The following is a 17215-nucleotide window of genomic DNA, read 5'->3' on the forward strand; positions in this document are numbered from 1 at the left end:
GTTGATTCCTTCTCAGAGCAGTCTTTTAAATATGTAAAATAAAATAAGTGGAATTATAAATAAGACAGTTGTACTGGAATATAGTTCTATCCACATATCTCTTAGGAGTCTATTGACCCCAGGTTAGATTGTAAGACAACAAGATTTGGGTATTATTTTAAGTGGAATAGGAGGTAATCATAAGGTTTTAATCAGGAGAGTAATAAAGTATTATTTATAAGAGGTCACTGTTGTCACAATATGGAAATGGATTTCCTGTGACTAATAGTGGAGAAAGAGGAGTATTTAGGAGGCAACTGCTTTGGTGGAGGAAAGAGATGACCCTAGCATGGACTCAGAGAGTAATCATAGAGAAGACGATTTCTAAGAATGTCCCTTAGAGTCTGCCCACAAAGGAGAATGCCTCCCCTAAAAAGCAAAGGAAGAGACTGGAAAGAAAGAAGTAAATGAGTTTCTTTCTCTCCCTGCTCTTCAGAAGCCTCTCAGTCCTCAGAAGTTTTCCTAGGAATACAAGTTGAGCAAACTCCTTCCGAAGTCTGTGGCTGATAGCCTGTAGAATATGCAAAAAGATGTCTTTATACTTACTTGAAGCAAATATGTTTCCAGTAAACCTTAAAAGAAGTTGTTCTCCTTCTTTCACCTGGAAATGGCGAGATGGCTCTGGAGGACCACTGCAGGCTTCCAAGCGCAAGTTCCTCAGCTCCTGGTTTAGATCTTTAGAAGGCACCACTGAGATAACCACTCGGTGTGGACTGTCTTTCCGGTGATACAGTACAATGCAGGCACTGGTGCTGAGCATGGCTTCCTCTAAAGATTTCACAAAAGAAACCAAATGGCTATTGTCCACAATGGAGGACAGGTGGACCACAATAAACCTGCATGGGAGAGAAGAGACATGACCGAAGGGAAACATACAGTCTCAAAAATATCACTGATGACTAATAACACCCAGGAAAGGAGCCATTGTCATCTAAATTTCCTTTAAAATCAAGCATTCTTTAAAAAAATTTTTTTAATATACCTTTATTGATTTCAGAGAGGAAGGGAGAGGGAGAGAGAGATAGGGACATGAATGATAAGAGAGAATCATTGATTGGCTGCCTCCTGCACGCCCCCCACTGGGGCCCTTGATCAGAATCGAACCTGGGACCCTTCAGTCCATGGTTCTATCCACTGAGCCAAACCGGCTAGGGCAAAATCAAGCATTCTGATGACCAACTGGTTAGATTCATGAATGACTTTAATGAAACTCTGGACAGTCAGGAAACCAGCTCAAATCAAACCAAATTCTACAACAGATGTTCTTAAACAAAGAAATTTTGTAGTCTCAGCTCAGCTCTAAATATGGCAGCATATTTTAAATTATGTTTTAATTAGCATTACTAATAAGTATTTCAAAATATAGAAGAGAATGATGATCAAAATAATCTATTTACTAGCAATAAGATTCAGAATATGTATATCATCAGTAACTAGGGGTTGAAATATTCCTCTCTGTCAGGTGTTGTAAGAATTATTATGATGGTTTGAATTATTATGAGTTGAATTGTGTCCCCTCTACCCAAACCCATATGTTGAAATCCTAAAACCCAGTACCTCAGAATGTGACCTTATTTGGAGATAGGGTCTACAGAGGTGAAGTTAATGTGAGGTCATTAAGATGGGCCCCAATCTGATATGACTGGTGCCATAAAAAGAGGAATTTGGAGCACAAAGATATGCATACAGAATCAATGCCTGGTGGACATAACAACAGCAATCTACAAGCCAAAGAGAAAGCCTTGGAACGGGTCCTTCTTTCACAGTCCTCAAAAAGAATGCACCTTGCTAACAACACCTTGACTTTGGACTTCTAGCATCCAGAACTAAGGCGATAAATTTCTGTTGTTTAAGTTTCCCAGTTTTTTGCTACTTTATTCTGGGAGCCTAGCAAATTAATACAGACCCCTCCCCTTGGTTGGATCATCCATCATCCAGCCCTTCTCCAGGGAACTGCCCGGCAGGAACCCTCAATCCAAAGCAGCCCCACGCCCAGAGACAAGGACTGACTGACACAGGGGTGGAAAGCCAGACACCTTGGTAGTCACACTGCAAAGCCTTGTTGCTTCTTTTATTCCCTTTCAGGATTCACCTGAGGGCCCTTTTTCAATAAATCATTTGCATTTACATCTTAGACTCGAACCTGACCCAAGACAATTGTAGACACAAGCTGTAGACACAAGAAGTAAAGTCTATCATATGATTGCCCTCTCTTTATGAATGTCTACTTCTCATCAACCTTACAGTGGTCTAAAGCTCTTCTCGTAATGAGCTGTCTAGAAAGCATGGAAATGAGAAAGCAAAATGAGGACACTGAAATAACAAATTCAGTTTATAAATACATAGTTATGAGATGAGCGTACTATGAACAGTTAATTACTATCGTCATGGAATTTCAGAAATGAAGGTGCTATTTTAAAGCTATTTTGGAGTTAGAAGCAACCTGTAAAAATAAATCTAAGTTATGAGTGGTTTCCAAAAGCAGTTATTAAACTATCATAAATGAAATTACAGATAGCATATTCATGTCAGCTCTGGTTTGCATTTTAGCATTTTAAGCACACCCTAAGGGACTATTCATACTCCTATCTGAAGAATAAAAATGTAATCCTATGATCCCATTTTCGTAAAACCAATAATAAATCATTGGGATAGAACACCATCAGCTTTTATTGTTTACTATTGTATTACCTCTCTAAGTGTTCACGCAATTCAAATGATATCAAGCCACTCTGCATGGTTCTCACCGCAACACCATCAAGCCCAAACCAGCCACTGTCTCGGCTTCTGAATCCCAGTAATTTCAAAGATTCACAGGCATTGTTCCCGGGTTTTCTTATAGAAGCACTTTTTGTCCTATGTAATGATAGCAGAAGAGAAATTGGTAAAATCTATATAGCACAAATCGTAGTTAGTGCATTTATGTTTTTCATTAAGTGAATAATTTAATAACAATTCATTAAGTATATACTATGTGCCACTAATTATGCTGTGCACCTTGAATATAAAGATAAGAAACATATCACCCTTTCTCTACAGAACCTCATAGTATTACAATATTATTCCATTACAGAACAAAGTAATCCGTGTGGTAATTCAGGTCATCAGTGCACGGTGGTTCAGCAGCAGAAGGAAGGTGCTCAGGAAAGCTTGCTAAGTGAAAATACTGATATTCCTGGTATTCAACATGAGTTTTGGAGATTGAGAAGCATTTTACTACTGGCAAAAGAGTTAAGAGAACAGCCCCCAAAACATTAATAAACTCTCTGATGTAAACTTGGATGCTTTAGGGTAGTAGAGAAGTAGTATAGCATGAAAGGTAGACTACAGACTCTGAACAAGACTGCGTACTTTCAGTAACTGCATGACCATTGGCGAGTTTTTTTTAAATCTCTCTGTATTTCAGTTTTCTTATCTATAATATGAGACCAATCATAGTATCTGCATTATAGGATTCGATAAGTTAATATTTAAAGCACTTATAATTGCAGTAACCATAAGTGGTATTAATATTTGCATCCTAATTCCTACAGTAGTCTTAGCCAATTAGCTTTCTGTACAATTCTTCTTGCTTAACTGACCCACCCAAAAGCCCTGAAAGAAGCAGTGATATGTACCATGTGATACTTTCCCCCCAACCAGAACTGATTTGACTAACAGAAGACCAGTTTCCAACACCCAGTGAATTTGATTCTTTTTCTTTGGAATTTGACTAAAAGGTCTAGAGATTGTAACTTGTCATTGTCCTTTGATTGTCATGCCCTGGGCTATGAAAGTGAACGAGCAGAGAGATCATTATGAAAGAAAATGGAAGGGCAGATGCTAAGGAAGAAGAGGAGAAAAATGAAAATGAAAAAAGTCAGTATAGTCCTAGAGATGGAGAAAACAGAGATTACCTATGGTAGCCTTACAGTAGATTCCTTTTTTTTTAAAATTCACTTAAATGGATATCTGTTCTTCACAACCAAAGGAAGAAAACCCTTGATACTGAACATCTTGCAGGAAAAATAAAACCCCCAATCTAATGATGCTGCAACTACAACGAAAAGAACCATTCTAGCTAGGTACTAAAAAATGAAAATCCAAGTGTGACTCACACATCTTTATTTTTTAATAGAATTAGTTATGGGTTTAAAACTAACTTAGTGTCACAGGTTGCACTGTTTATGATCTATAAATTAGCAACTGAACTAGATTTAAAATGTCTACTGTGAAAACTTTAGACTGTGTTGATCCTTCAGGGGTCAACCAGATTAGAATTAGGAGGATGGGGAGAAAATGACATTTAGTTTTTGGCTTTTGGTTTATAACTCTTCATGTTAATAATTTACTAGCATAGGAAAATACACTCATACTGAATCCAAAACTTCAGTCATTTACTAGAAACTGACTTAATTAAATGTGATATTGGGTTTTTTGTTTTGTTTTGTTTTGTTTTGTTTTGTTTTGTTTTGTTTTCTGATGGCAACTCTTACTTTTTTCTACCAATAGGCTAAATTTTTTTGTGAAGACATATAGGGTCTCAATTGTAGTGGGGCTGACTATGCTCCCAGGTCTAGGTAACTTGAGCCAAATAGTGCATTAGGCATTTATTAATGCTGTTTGGGAAAAAAAATAAATTTTCCCATTCTGAGTACATGGTAAGGGTTGTACTTCCTTGTCCCAGTGGTTGAGCGGGGCTTGTGACGATTCTGTCTGGTTAATGAATAGTGAATAAAGGAAGTATATGTCACTGTGAGGTGAGGCATATGGTTGCTAATGTGGGTCCAGCCAAACTCTTTCTTCTGCCACCATGACAGCAGCAGACAGTGGTTGCCCTTCAGGGTGAGTCCGGGGGTGAGGATGACTAAGAAGCACCCTGCCTCTGATGGCCACAGAGCCTGTGAGAGACATAAGGACTGTTGTTATAGCCATTGGGTTATTAGGTTTTTGCATATCATACCATAACCTAGGCTAACCTGCCCTGTATATTAGATCTTCCTATGGGCCCAGTGGTCTGTTCAGTGATGGGTTTGTGACAGATTTATATTTAGAATAACACTCTAGATCTTTATATTTAATGCGGGGGAGAAGAACTTCCTCTTTTCCACTGATCTTGGGATTATGAAGATGTAGCCACATTGCAGTATAAAGGTTGAGCCTGACAGAGAATGGAATTGGCACAGGAAGACAGAGAAGTGAGACATTGAGCTCATTCTGGTTCAAGAAATACATAAAGATAAATATAATCCCAGATTTTTAATTATATGCATCAAAGAATTCTATTTTAAAAAATCTTTATTTTTTTCTACCACTTAAAATCAAGAGTCCTTAATGATATAAAAATCAAATTTAGACTTCAACTTTCCAGTTTTCTTGCGATATAATTGACATATAACATTGTGTAAGTTACAGGTGTACAATGTGATGATTTGATGCATGCATTTATTGTGAAATGACTACCACAATAAAGTTAGTTAACACATCCATCACCCCAAATTTAGACTTAACTACTGTAGATAGAATTCATATTGAAATTCAATGATTTGGTGGCATTCTTACTTATCCCAGCTGTTCTTAACTCTACAAATAAATGCTTCCATTTATATATGGGTGTGGCAAATGCAGGTTTGCAGTTGTGAGTATACAAAACATAATTTCTTCTATTATTATTTATTAGTTACTGTATTATTTTCCAAATGAACAACTGTAAACCTACTTTTGCTCTACCCTGTATGCTATTAGCAAACTTTGACTAGTATAGCAGAGAAGTGATAGCACTTGACCCTACTCAGAGATAACATTCTGATGTACTAAGAATTCTATGAAACATATTCAAGCTCTATTAATTGAATTTGTTTATTTAAAAATAACTGACCTTGCTACTTCTTGAGTTCAAGACTCTTCCTATGTCCTAAATTCATGGCATTTAGGGAACTATAATCAGTCCATTTGGGGTCAAGTGCTCAATTATTATGAACGGGGTCATTGAAAAATATGAAAGATCCCATTAAATCCATATAGATACAGAGGACAGTTTCTAGAATTTGTGATGTAATTCCTCCAAAATAAAGTGGCAGGTAGACAAAGCAACAGGTGTCAGCTCCAGGCTGCCTTTCTGACCTGGATAAATGCCTAATGCATCACAATTAAAGGACACTCCGGAGATTTTTCTCAAAAAAGATCTGTTCCAAAGCACCTCATGATTTTGTTTCCACAAGTAGATCTAGACATTACTGAGAACTTTTCCAGGACAATTTCTTTTACATTTTTTACACTTTATTTTTTAGAACAGTTTTAGGTTCATAGAAAAATTGAGAGGAAGATATAGAGATTTCCTATATATCTCGGGCCTACATGAGCATAGCCTTCTCTATTATCAACATCCCCCACCAGAGTGGTGTGTTTGTATCAACTGGTCGACCTACATTGACACATCATGATCATCCAAAGTGCATAGTGTTGTGATTTGGAAAAAATGTATAATGACATGTATCCATCATCATACAGAGTATTTTCACCACCCTAGAAATCCTCCATACTTTGCCTATTCATCCCTCCCCCACCCCAGCCTCTGGCAGCTACTGATTTTTTACTGCCTCCATAGTTTTGCCTTTTCCAAAATATCATATAGTATGTGCCATTTAGTATGAAGCATTTTCATTTTGGGTTCTTTCACTTAGCAATATGCATTTAAGATTCCTCCCTGTCTTTCTGTGGCTTGAAAGTTCATTAGTTTGGGGCACTGAATAATATTTTATTGTACAGTTATCATTTATCCATTCACCTACTGAATGACACCTTAGTTGATTCCAATTTGGGGCAATTATGAATAAAGCTGCTCTAAGATCTTTGTGCAGGTTTTTGTGTGAACATAGTATTCTACTCCCTTGGGTAAATACCAAGGAGTGCTATTGCTGAATTTTGTGGAAAGCATATGTTTAGTTTTGTAAGAAACCAACGAACTGTCTTCCAAAGTAGCTGTACCATTTTGTATTCATACAAGCAATAAGTGAGAATTTTGCTGCTCTACATTCTCACCAGCATTTCAGGTTGTCAGTGTTCTGGATTTTGGCCATTCTAATAAATATGACATGTACCTCATTGTTGTTTTAATTTGCTTCTCACTGGTGACATATGATGTGTAGTCTTTCCATATGCTTATTTGCCAACTGTTAACATCTTTGATGATGTGTCAATTAAGGTCTTTGGCCCATTTTAAAAATCAGGTTCTTTGTTTGCTTACTGATGAGTTTTAAGAGTTCTTTTATATTTTGGACAATAGTCCTTTATCAGATGTGTCTTTTGCAAAAAAATTTCTCCCAGTCTGTGGCTCATCTTCTCATTCTGTTTACATTGTCTTTCCTAGAGCATAAGTTTTTAATTTAATGAAGTCCAGCATATCAATTATTTTTTACGGATTGTACCTTTGGTGTTATATCTAAAAAGTCATCACCATATCAAGGATCATCTGGATTTTTACCTATGTTATTATAGTCTAGGAATTTTATAGTTTTGCATTTTACATTTATCTTTATAATCAATTTTGAGATATTTTATGAAAGATAAGGTCTGTGTCTAGATGTCCACTTGTTCCGGCACCATTTGTTGAAAAGCCACCTTTACGAAAAATCAATTAATTATATTTATGTGGATCTATTCTGTTTCATTGATATATTTGTCTATTTTTTTCAGCAATACCACTCTGTCTTGATTGGTATAACTTTATACCAATCTTATACTAAGTCTTATAGTCAGGAAGTGTCAGTCCTCCAGCTTTGTTCTTCTCCTTTAATATTGTGTTGGCTATTTTGAGTGATAGTTTATTTTTTTTTGAAAATTAAATTAAATTTGTTTTCATATGGTTTTTTTAAACCACAGTAATGTTATATGCTTGTAAGTACAATGATATATAATAAATTCAAAATATTTCTAGTATACTACCTCCAAGTTGAATAAATGTGAAAAGTCATATTTGCTCAGTAAGCATTCCTTTGCTTCAGAATTTGGCTGATATCATTTCACTTTATTAAAGGTCAACCTGTGTTGATAATATAGTATTGGCTGTTGAGTACAAAAGAAGATACAGCATGTGTGAGGTTACTATTTATAAGATTACCATTTCTTAATGTAAAACATGGTGACTGCAGTTGATAACACTGTATTATATAATTGAAATTTGCTAAGAAGTTACAATTTAAATGTTCTCACCAACATAAATAAATAAATAAGAGATAAATATCTGAGGTGATGTATGTGTTAACTAACTAGATGGGAGGAATCCTTTCACAATGTATACACATTTAAAATCACCATGATGTATGTTTTAAATATCTTACCATTTTATTTGTCAATAAATATAATAAATAAAAAATAATTCTGTTTAGTTTGAATCTCTAATACATTATAAATTTAACATACAAAACCCAGGATTATAAATAGTAAGTTGAGAGTAAGTAATCTGTGACCTCTCCCCTCCCCCCCAATCCTAAAGAAACTAGGTCCTGATAAACTGGCTTTACAATATATTTTCGGGCTTGCATAAGCAGAAGGAATCATAAAGGAATGTCCAAAACTCCCTTCCAAAAAATGTATGAAGCTAGGGTTGAAGATGAAGGGGCAATTGGACAAGGATGATGGGATTACTAGGAGGACAGATTTCTTTCCAATAATATAGTTATGGAAGAAAAGCATAAGTGATAATCAAGTGAGCAGAGCAAGAACTGTGATCCTTGGGATTCTATCCATAAAAGGTAAACTTGAGACCTTAGCCAAGATTCTCAAGGAGGCTAATGCAGTCTCAAGGAAGTAGCACCTGGTTCTCAGCAGAGACAGGAACAAATGTCATCTGGAGAAAAACAGCTCCATTCATGCAGAATTCTCATCCATGCATGCTCAGAAACAAAGTCCCAAACACGAGGTAAATACCATGAGTGATAGCAGAAGCAACTGGCAACGTCCTCAAAGATGACCGATATCAGAATCAGTAGATACAGAATGAAAACAACTATATATGAAAACCTTAATAAGATAAAGGACAGTATCATAAAAACAAGCAGGCAGCAAGAATGACTGGGGAGATTTGGATAAAAGCTAAATAGAATCTTAATACGTAACATGTATAATTGCTGGAAATAATAACTCAATGATAGATTAAAAGTCTATTTTAAAAGTATACACTGTGTGTGGCATTTGAACTGGATTGTGAAGAAATTACTTTGGCTATAGCACACAGAGAAAGGAAAATGGAAGAGAAGAAAGGAAATATGGAATTTAGAAAGAGATGGCCTAATGTACATCTAATTGAAACCCAGAAGTACTGAATAAATAAATGGACAAGAGGCAATATTTGATTAGAAAACATGTAAGGATTTTTCAGAAAAGACAGAAATTCATTCTTCAAGAAGCACAATGTATTGCATTCAGAAAAGGCTTTTAAAATTCATATCTAGATACATAATAGAAAAATGCAGAACATCAAATACCAAGAAAAGATCTGAAAAGCAGCCAGCAAGATAAAGCAGATCACCCATAAAGTCATGAAAATTAAATTCACTGCAGTCTTTACAACATTGATTTTTTAAAAATCCATAAACAGTGGCAACAATATCCCCCAAAGAAATGAGAAAAAAATCAATCTAAATCTTATGCCGTAGCTGGTCTCCAAAGAGCAAAACATGCCTCTCAGTTTTCATGCCCTTGTGTAGCACTCTCCCACAATAAAGCAGAGTTCCCTCTGACTCACTTGAACCAGTAGAAAGTTACAGAACTGATGATATGATAATTCCAGACTCCAGAAAGACTAGTAGCCTCAGCTTTTGTGCTTTTTGAAGCCCTGATACTCCATGTAAGTAGTCCAGCTATCCTTCTGGAAAGATCCGTTGGCAGAAAGAGGCCATATGGAGAAGTCAGATGGAAGAAAAAGGCCTTGGAATTACATGGAGAGAGAAAGAAGCCCAACCATTTCTGCATATCAGCTGGTCCCAGGCTTCCCGCTATCACTGTGAAGGCTCCGGACATGTGAATAAAGCCATCTTGGATTCCCCACCCTCAGACACTGAAATATCTGGAATGCTTAACAAACCCCAAGCAAGATCAACAAGAGAACCACTCCGTTGAGGCCCCAAACAACCCACAGAATTGTGAGAAATAATAAAATAGTTGTTGTTTAGAGTAGTTTGTTATGCAGAAATAGATAACTGAAGCACCCAGCAAAATTCTATTTTAAGAAAATGTATACACAGACAAATGGAAAGACATCCCATGCTCATGGATTGGAAGAATTAATAATATTAAAATGTCCATACTGCCTAAAGTGATCTATAGATTCAATACAAACTCTATAAAATTCCCAAAGGCATTCTTTATAGAAGTAGAAAAAACAATCCTAAAATGCATATAGAACCAAAAGAGAACCTGAATAGCCAAAGTAATCATAAGCAAGAAAAAAAAAGCTGTAAGCATCACACTTCCTGACTTTAAAATATATTGCGAAGCTACAGTAATAATAACAGTATGATACTGACATAAAAACAGACATATAGACCAATTAGAACAGAATCAAAAGCCTAGAAACAAGTCCACACTTCTATAATTGACTGATCTTTGACAAGGATGCCAAAAACACAGTAGAAAAAGGATACTCTGCTTACGAAATGGCTTTGGGAAAACTGGGCATACACATGCAGAAGAATGAAATTGGACTCCTTTCTGAAACCATATACAAAAATTAACTCAACATAGATTAAAGACTTGAATGTGATGACATTGCCTGAGGATGATGTAAGAGTTTACATACAAAACTTGAAGGAATTCTCAAAAAAATATTAGAAATAATGAGAGGGTTTAGAAAGATGCTGGCTTCAATACCATTGTAGAAAATCCACTATATTCACTTATAAACATATCTCCAACAAATAAAAAGCAAAAATTTCAAATGCTGTTTTTAATAGAAGCCTAAACTATCAAGTATCTAGGAAAGTCTAGCAAAGCCTGTGGAGTACATATACGGCAACTTTTCTAACACTTCATTGGGAAACAGAGAACTACACAAATAGAAGCATATACTAGTATTATTGTAATAGATAGAAACTCTCAATATGGTAAATATTTTATTTTCCCCCCAAATTGGCCTATAGGTCAGAGGCAATTACAATAAAAATCCCAACATTTGTTCTGTGGACCTTGAAAAAGTGATTCTATTTTATATAAATGGGAACCAAAAAAAAAAGTTCTTCTAAAGAAGAATATGATATGATTTAACTACCAGATAGCAACTTATAAAGCTGTAATTATTAAAACAGTATTAGATTTGCGCAAAACTATATTAAAATAGTGGTCAGTGGAATAGCTCAAAATAAGGAAATTTGTTATATGACAGGGGAAGCATTGCAGATTGTTGGTGAAAGGAAGAACCATTCAATAGCAATGCTGGGAGAATACGTTAGCCACACGGAAAATTAAATTCCTACATCACACTGTATGCAAAAATAATCAATTTCAGGTGAATTGCAGACATATAAAAATAAAACCTTTAAAATTATGTGATAACAAAGATGAACATTTTTGTAATTTCAGGAAATGGAAGATTTTAGCATCAGGACAAAAAGCACTAATCATTAAAGAAAATGTAATAAATTTGGCACAGAAATATGAAAATACAGGCCACAAAATGACAAAGGATTAGCATTGAGAATATGATAAGAAACACTACAAATCAAGGTAAAAATTTTAAAACGAGCAAACAAATTAACAGATATTTCACATATAAGAAAACACAGATGTCTAACCAAAGAAATTCTGAAAGACATCATTTTCATTATAATCAAAACAGTGCAGTTTAAAAACACATGAGATTCATTTCACACCTATTAAATTTTCAAAATTATAAAATCTGACAATATGCAAGGCTGGAGAAGATGAGGAGCAATGGGAGGAGACTGTAATTTCATTCTACCATTTGGTAAAACTTGTAAAATTGAACATATGCATACCCTATGACTCAATTCATTTTCTAGATATTTACTCTGAAGAAGTACTTGCTCAAATATACTTTGAGTCAAGAATAGATATAACAGCACTATTTGTATTAGCAAACAAATAAAACTGATAACAGAAAGAACCTAAATGTCCATCAGTAGGAAAGTAGATAAATAAAGTAGCAGTTATTCAATAGAATTTTTTAAAGACGTGAAAATGAATGTCCACAACTCTAAATGAAAAGGCAAGACCATAAGACTATCCACAGTGGAAAGGATACCATTGTTACTTTTATCAAGCATAGACAAAGCCAAGTAAGACACTGTATAGAGATGAATAAAAATATGTGATAAAACTAAAATAAATATAAGCAAAAGAATGATTAAAAATTCCCAAATGTGGTTAACTTTGGTATGGATGAGGAGCAATTATGTAGCAAGGCTGAGGATGAAATAGGGGAGCGGCAAGTAAGGAGACACAATTGTAGGGGTAATATCCAATTTCTTTAGTTATGTGGTAGCTTTACCAGTTTATCCATTTTATTATTATATTTTGTATGATTCACATTTGAATAAGATAACCTGAATCCAATAGCATTAAATTAAGTAGAAATGACCATTTTTTTATGAGCTACTCTTTCCTTGTAACTCTAAAATATTTCTTGGATAGTGTGGAATGTTTCTATTTAATATATTTCCCCTTTCGTTACTGTCAATAAATCTTTTCTGGCTCACAATGAAATTACTTTCATCTTTTCCCCAGAAATCATTCAGACATGCAGGAATGTAAAGCAATAAAGACCTTTAATTTTCATAGTCAGACTATGTTTTGGCCTCAACCAGTTTTTATCTTTTTATGTTATGAGGCATGGATTTCTTCACGGTGTTTCTATCTCCATAGAGAATGTTCAACTGGCTTTCACCCTTTGAGGAATGCATGTTAGATAAGGAGTGATATAGATTCTCATTTGATTATTTTATGCTCCACTAGATGGAGAAAAATACATCTACCATATTTAGCATTGATGATAATTATATCAATTTAGCATTATCAAAAGTACAGAGAAATTAACCTGGCTGGCATGGCTCAATGGTTGAGCATCAACCTATGAACCAGGAGGTCATGGTTCAATTCCTGGTAAGGGCATATGCCCGGATGGCGGGTTTGATCGCCAGTGTGGGGCATGTAGGAGGCAACCAATCAATGATTCTCTCATCATTGATGTTTCTATCTCTCTCTCCCTTCCTTGCTGAAACCAATAAAAAATATTTTTTAAAAAATTTATCGCTTTTAAAAAATAGTACAGAGAAGTTAATAATATAATTTACATTTCCACAAATTTGCTCATTAATTTTGTTGTTTCACTTAACATTTTTTGAGCACGTACTAAGTTATACTTTTGCTGACTGATGATAAATGAAAAAAGGAACTTGATACTACAGTAAGATAGGATAGGCATAAGGAATGGGGCTGACACAGAGGCACAATCGGTCCCTCTGGAGGAAATGAAAATCTTGGGTGGTGGGGGGGTAATATCCTAGATATGAAAACAAGTAAAAAAGAATCTAAAAATGCTAGAATGCTCTTATCTCCCCAGGGAAGTGATTCTATTGATATTCCCACCCTGGTCAGCCTCCCTTTCCCCACCAACCAGGTGTGTGGGGGCTGATGCTTAACATATATTGAGCCACATTAGATACAGCCTCCAGCTGTTAGCTGGAACCAAGTCAAAATATTGGAATCCCAAAGGGCAGCATTGACCATGAAATAAGAAACAACAAAAACAACCCACATCTCTTTGAACAGTGGTACGAGAAAGCAACAACAAAGAAGCACATAAAAACTGCTCCCAGTGGAAGGAAAAGGGAGAAGAAAATTTGACCTGATTAAAAATTATAACCAATATTTAGAAAGGAATTTCTAAGGGCAAGAGAATGAAATTAGTATGAGAGATAATGTACTAGATTATAGCATGCTAGTAGACATGATAGTAATCATTATGCTAATAGGTGATAGAATAATCTGAGTGAGATCACAAAATGAATATGTTCACAATGACTAAAGTTTTAAAGGAATACATAGAAGGCGTAATGAAAAAGAAAAAGAGGAGCTTGGAAAAGAAAGCTTTTTAAATTTAGCAAGTCTTTTTAAATGAGAATTATAATGATTGAAATGAACAGTTTAAACAACTGATGAGAAAGTTGATAATATATATGATCAATCTACAGAAATTACCCCAAATGCAACATATAAAATATTAAAGATTAAGATATTATATTTAACCCATTTATAATTATTTAATATAATTGATTATTGTATTTACATCAACTTTTTAATGTCAATGTGCTACTTTCTTTTTTTCTTTGTTATCTCTTTACTATAAGAAGTTTTCTTTTTTTCTTTTTCACTTTGCTTTTAGCTTTATATTCAATACCAGATTTTTTAAAAAATCTCTTACCTTTTACTTAATCAAGTCAGTTCATTAATTTTATCTATTTATTTTGTTAAGAATATGTGAGTAGTACATTATTATGAGCCCTTATATTTTAAAAAAGGGAAAAACTCCTTTGTTGGTGATAACCCTGATTCCACAACACCTTCCCTTCAAAATTTTGAAAATTTTAATCCATTTTTCCCCCTTGGTTTTTAGTGTGACAATGAATGAGGCTGAAGTTACACTGATTTTATGCCTTCTTTCATTAAGTGTTTCTGCTGAATGGATGCTGATAGAATTATATTTTATTTAAACAGACATTTCAGTTTTCCATGATATGTCTTTTCTTTTTCATAAATTTTGCCTAGTAATCATTCAGTACTTTCTAACTCAAGGTTTTAATCAGCATCAGAAAACTAAGTTTCACTATGCCTTTGATTAATCCTTTTGTGGCTGCTTGGATATCTTCTTTGATTGTACCTTTAATTATTAGGTTACATCACTTCAAATGATTTCTTATCATACTTTGTCCCTTTTCATCTCAGTTTATCATCTTTGTATCTCAGCCTGTTGTTCTTTCTTTTTTATTTTATTTTTAATTATAGTGTACATTTAATATTATCTTATATTTCATCCTGTTGTCCTTTCATCTTCTCCTGGTCTATTCCAATGTCTGTTTCTTGGAAATTTTGCTTCCTGGATACTACTAAACTTACAAAATAGAATTCTCTGATATTCTTCAGATAACTATAATTCTCACTCTGTGAAAGCCAGGATGATGCTTTTTCTTTGTCTCTGCTTTTGTTTGTTTATTTGTTTGTTTGTTTTGTTCTTCTTTTAAAATCTTGGTATTTGTTGTTGTTGTTTTTTCTCTTAAGACACCAAGTAGGATTTTGTGTTTTTATCTTTGGATGAATATTTGTCTACTCACTTTCAATTCAATAGCCATTTGAATCTCTCAGATTTGGATGGCAGATCCATGTGCATAATTTTTAAACCAATTTTCGGTGGTTAGTCATTTTTACTGAGTATAATTCCTCTGGACCGATGTGTAGCCTTCTCTTACCTGTGCTAACTGGATTTCCACTGCTTTGAATCAACCGAGTGTATGAAAGGTGCCACCCTCAGCATGCATTTCTATTAGGGCTCTTATTGCCTCTATCTTTATCCATATGCTTGTGGGAAATTCATTTTTGACAATGCAACAGGCTGCCTCCAATTTCTCTCTACATTCTGTTCTATTGTTCCTGAGGGATGTGGAAATATAACCAAGGACGGGCAAAGAAACATTGTTCTAATCACTTCCAAAAATGATATATGTGTATTACAGAGATAAATATATATTTTCATTGGTATGTGGAAATCAGATAATAGGGGACAGGCAAACTATTACTTCTATCATATTTCTGGAAAATGGTATTGCTTTGTTTTATGATGTAAAGTACATGTCAGTCACAAATTATTTTTATTAATCCTTTGCTGTGTACTCTACAGATGGTATAAATACTCTAGCAACAAATTACTAGTCAGAATCAATTTTTATGGACAAGTTCTTATATTTGAAATAGATAAATATATGTTATATATCTATTTTAGGGAATATTTAAAAGGGAATGTCTTAATCTATTAGACTGATACATTTTAAATTAGAAGTTTCTGGATATATCTGCTTAAAATCTTACTTTACTATGACATATAGGTACATGGGTTAACTAAATTGCTACTGGGATATATACTAGTATGTGTTATACATATTTTTGGCAAATGGAGCTTATACACTTATATATCCCAAGTAATGAAAGTATTTATAACTGGATTGTGCCTATATTTCTATGCTCTCTCTCACTTATCTAACACTAGGGAAAGTTTGATTTATTCTTCCAGCCAAAACCCAGCATTCCACTATTGCCAACACAGGGGGAAAGAACAAATGACCCACTTCTCCATTTCTAGCCTTGCATCTTTAAACTAAATAAATAATGGCTACTTGGAGTCATGACTACAAATAGAGCGATCTGGGCCCACACCTAGGTTGCACTACTTCATAGGCATAGCTAGTTTGTACAAGTGCTTAATCTCAGTCTTCTCACTAATAAAACGAAGATGAGATGGTAAGGAGATTGGATGAGATGCTATACATAAGGGACCTGGCACATACTAGTTTCTCGATTAATAGTAGTTATTTCTATTAAATGTCTGAAATTGTTTCTCCTTCTTCTGTTTTTTTTTTTTAAATTCTTTTTAGAACCAGAAAATAGAAAGATTCCCTTCTACCTTTTTTCATTAAGAAGATAAAGTAAGTATTAAATGAAAGACAGGAGTTTAGATCAGGAGTACTGTTATTCAGTGTACCTTATTCAGTGTTAGCATTTCATTTGCAATTTTATTTCTGGCTGGTAGCTCAATACATAATTGTCTTATTGGTGGGGATTTTGTTTAATTATAAACACCAGGAGGGGAAGGAAGCCACCTATATGGTAAATATAGACTCAAATTTAATTTGTTGGAAAAGGCCAAGTTAATCTTTTCCCTATATTAACAGAATACTCCTAAATACAGAAATTAAAATCACCATACCACATCTTTGTAATTAACCATATCAAATTCTTTGAAAGTCAGGACTAATTTTGCCTGTTTTGTACTGTATAGCATACTTTTGGGCCCATTACAGCATAAAATCATTACCCTTTATGGATCCACATTTTATTTCTATACTAGAGGCCCAGTGCCTGAAATTCATGCATGGGGGAGGAGGAGGGAGGGTCCCTCACCCCAGCCTGCACC

At 34.6% G+C, this 17215-nt stretch overlaps 1 protein-coding gene across 1 annotated transcript in view; it reads right to left on the reverse strand.

Annotated features, from left to right (window-relative positions):
* The window catches only part of DTHD1 (death domain containing 1), a 57727-nt gene that overhangs the window by 29767 nt on the left and 10745 nt on the right, over positions 1 to 17215 (reverse strand). Inside the window, exons 5-6 of the mRNA XM_006088525.3 lie at positions 2731 to 2895; positions 586 to 875 (exon numbers count right to left, since the gene is read on the reverse strand). Coding sequence (XP_006088587.1) covers positions 586 to 875; positions 2731 to 2895 — 455 coding nt within the window. The remainder of the gene's footprint in view (positions 1 to 585; positions 876 to 2730; positions 2896 to 17215) is intronic.

This window comes from Myotis lucifugus, unplaced genomic scaffold (assembly GCF_000147115.1).
Source record: "Myotis lucifugus unplaced genomic scaffold, Myoluc2.0 scaffold_48, whole genome shotgun sequence".
NCBI lineage: Eukaryota > Metazoa > Chordata > Mammalia > Chiroptera > Vespertilionidae > Myotis > Myotis lucifugus.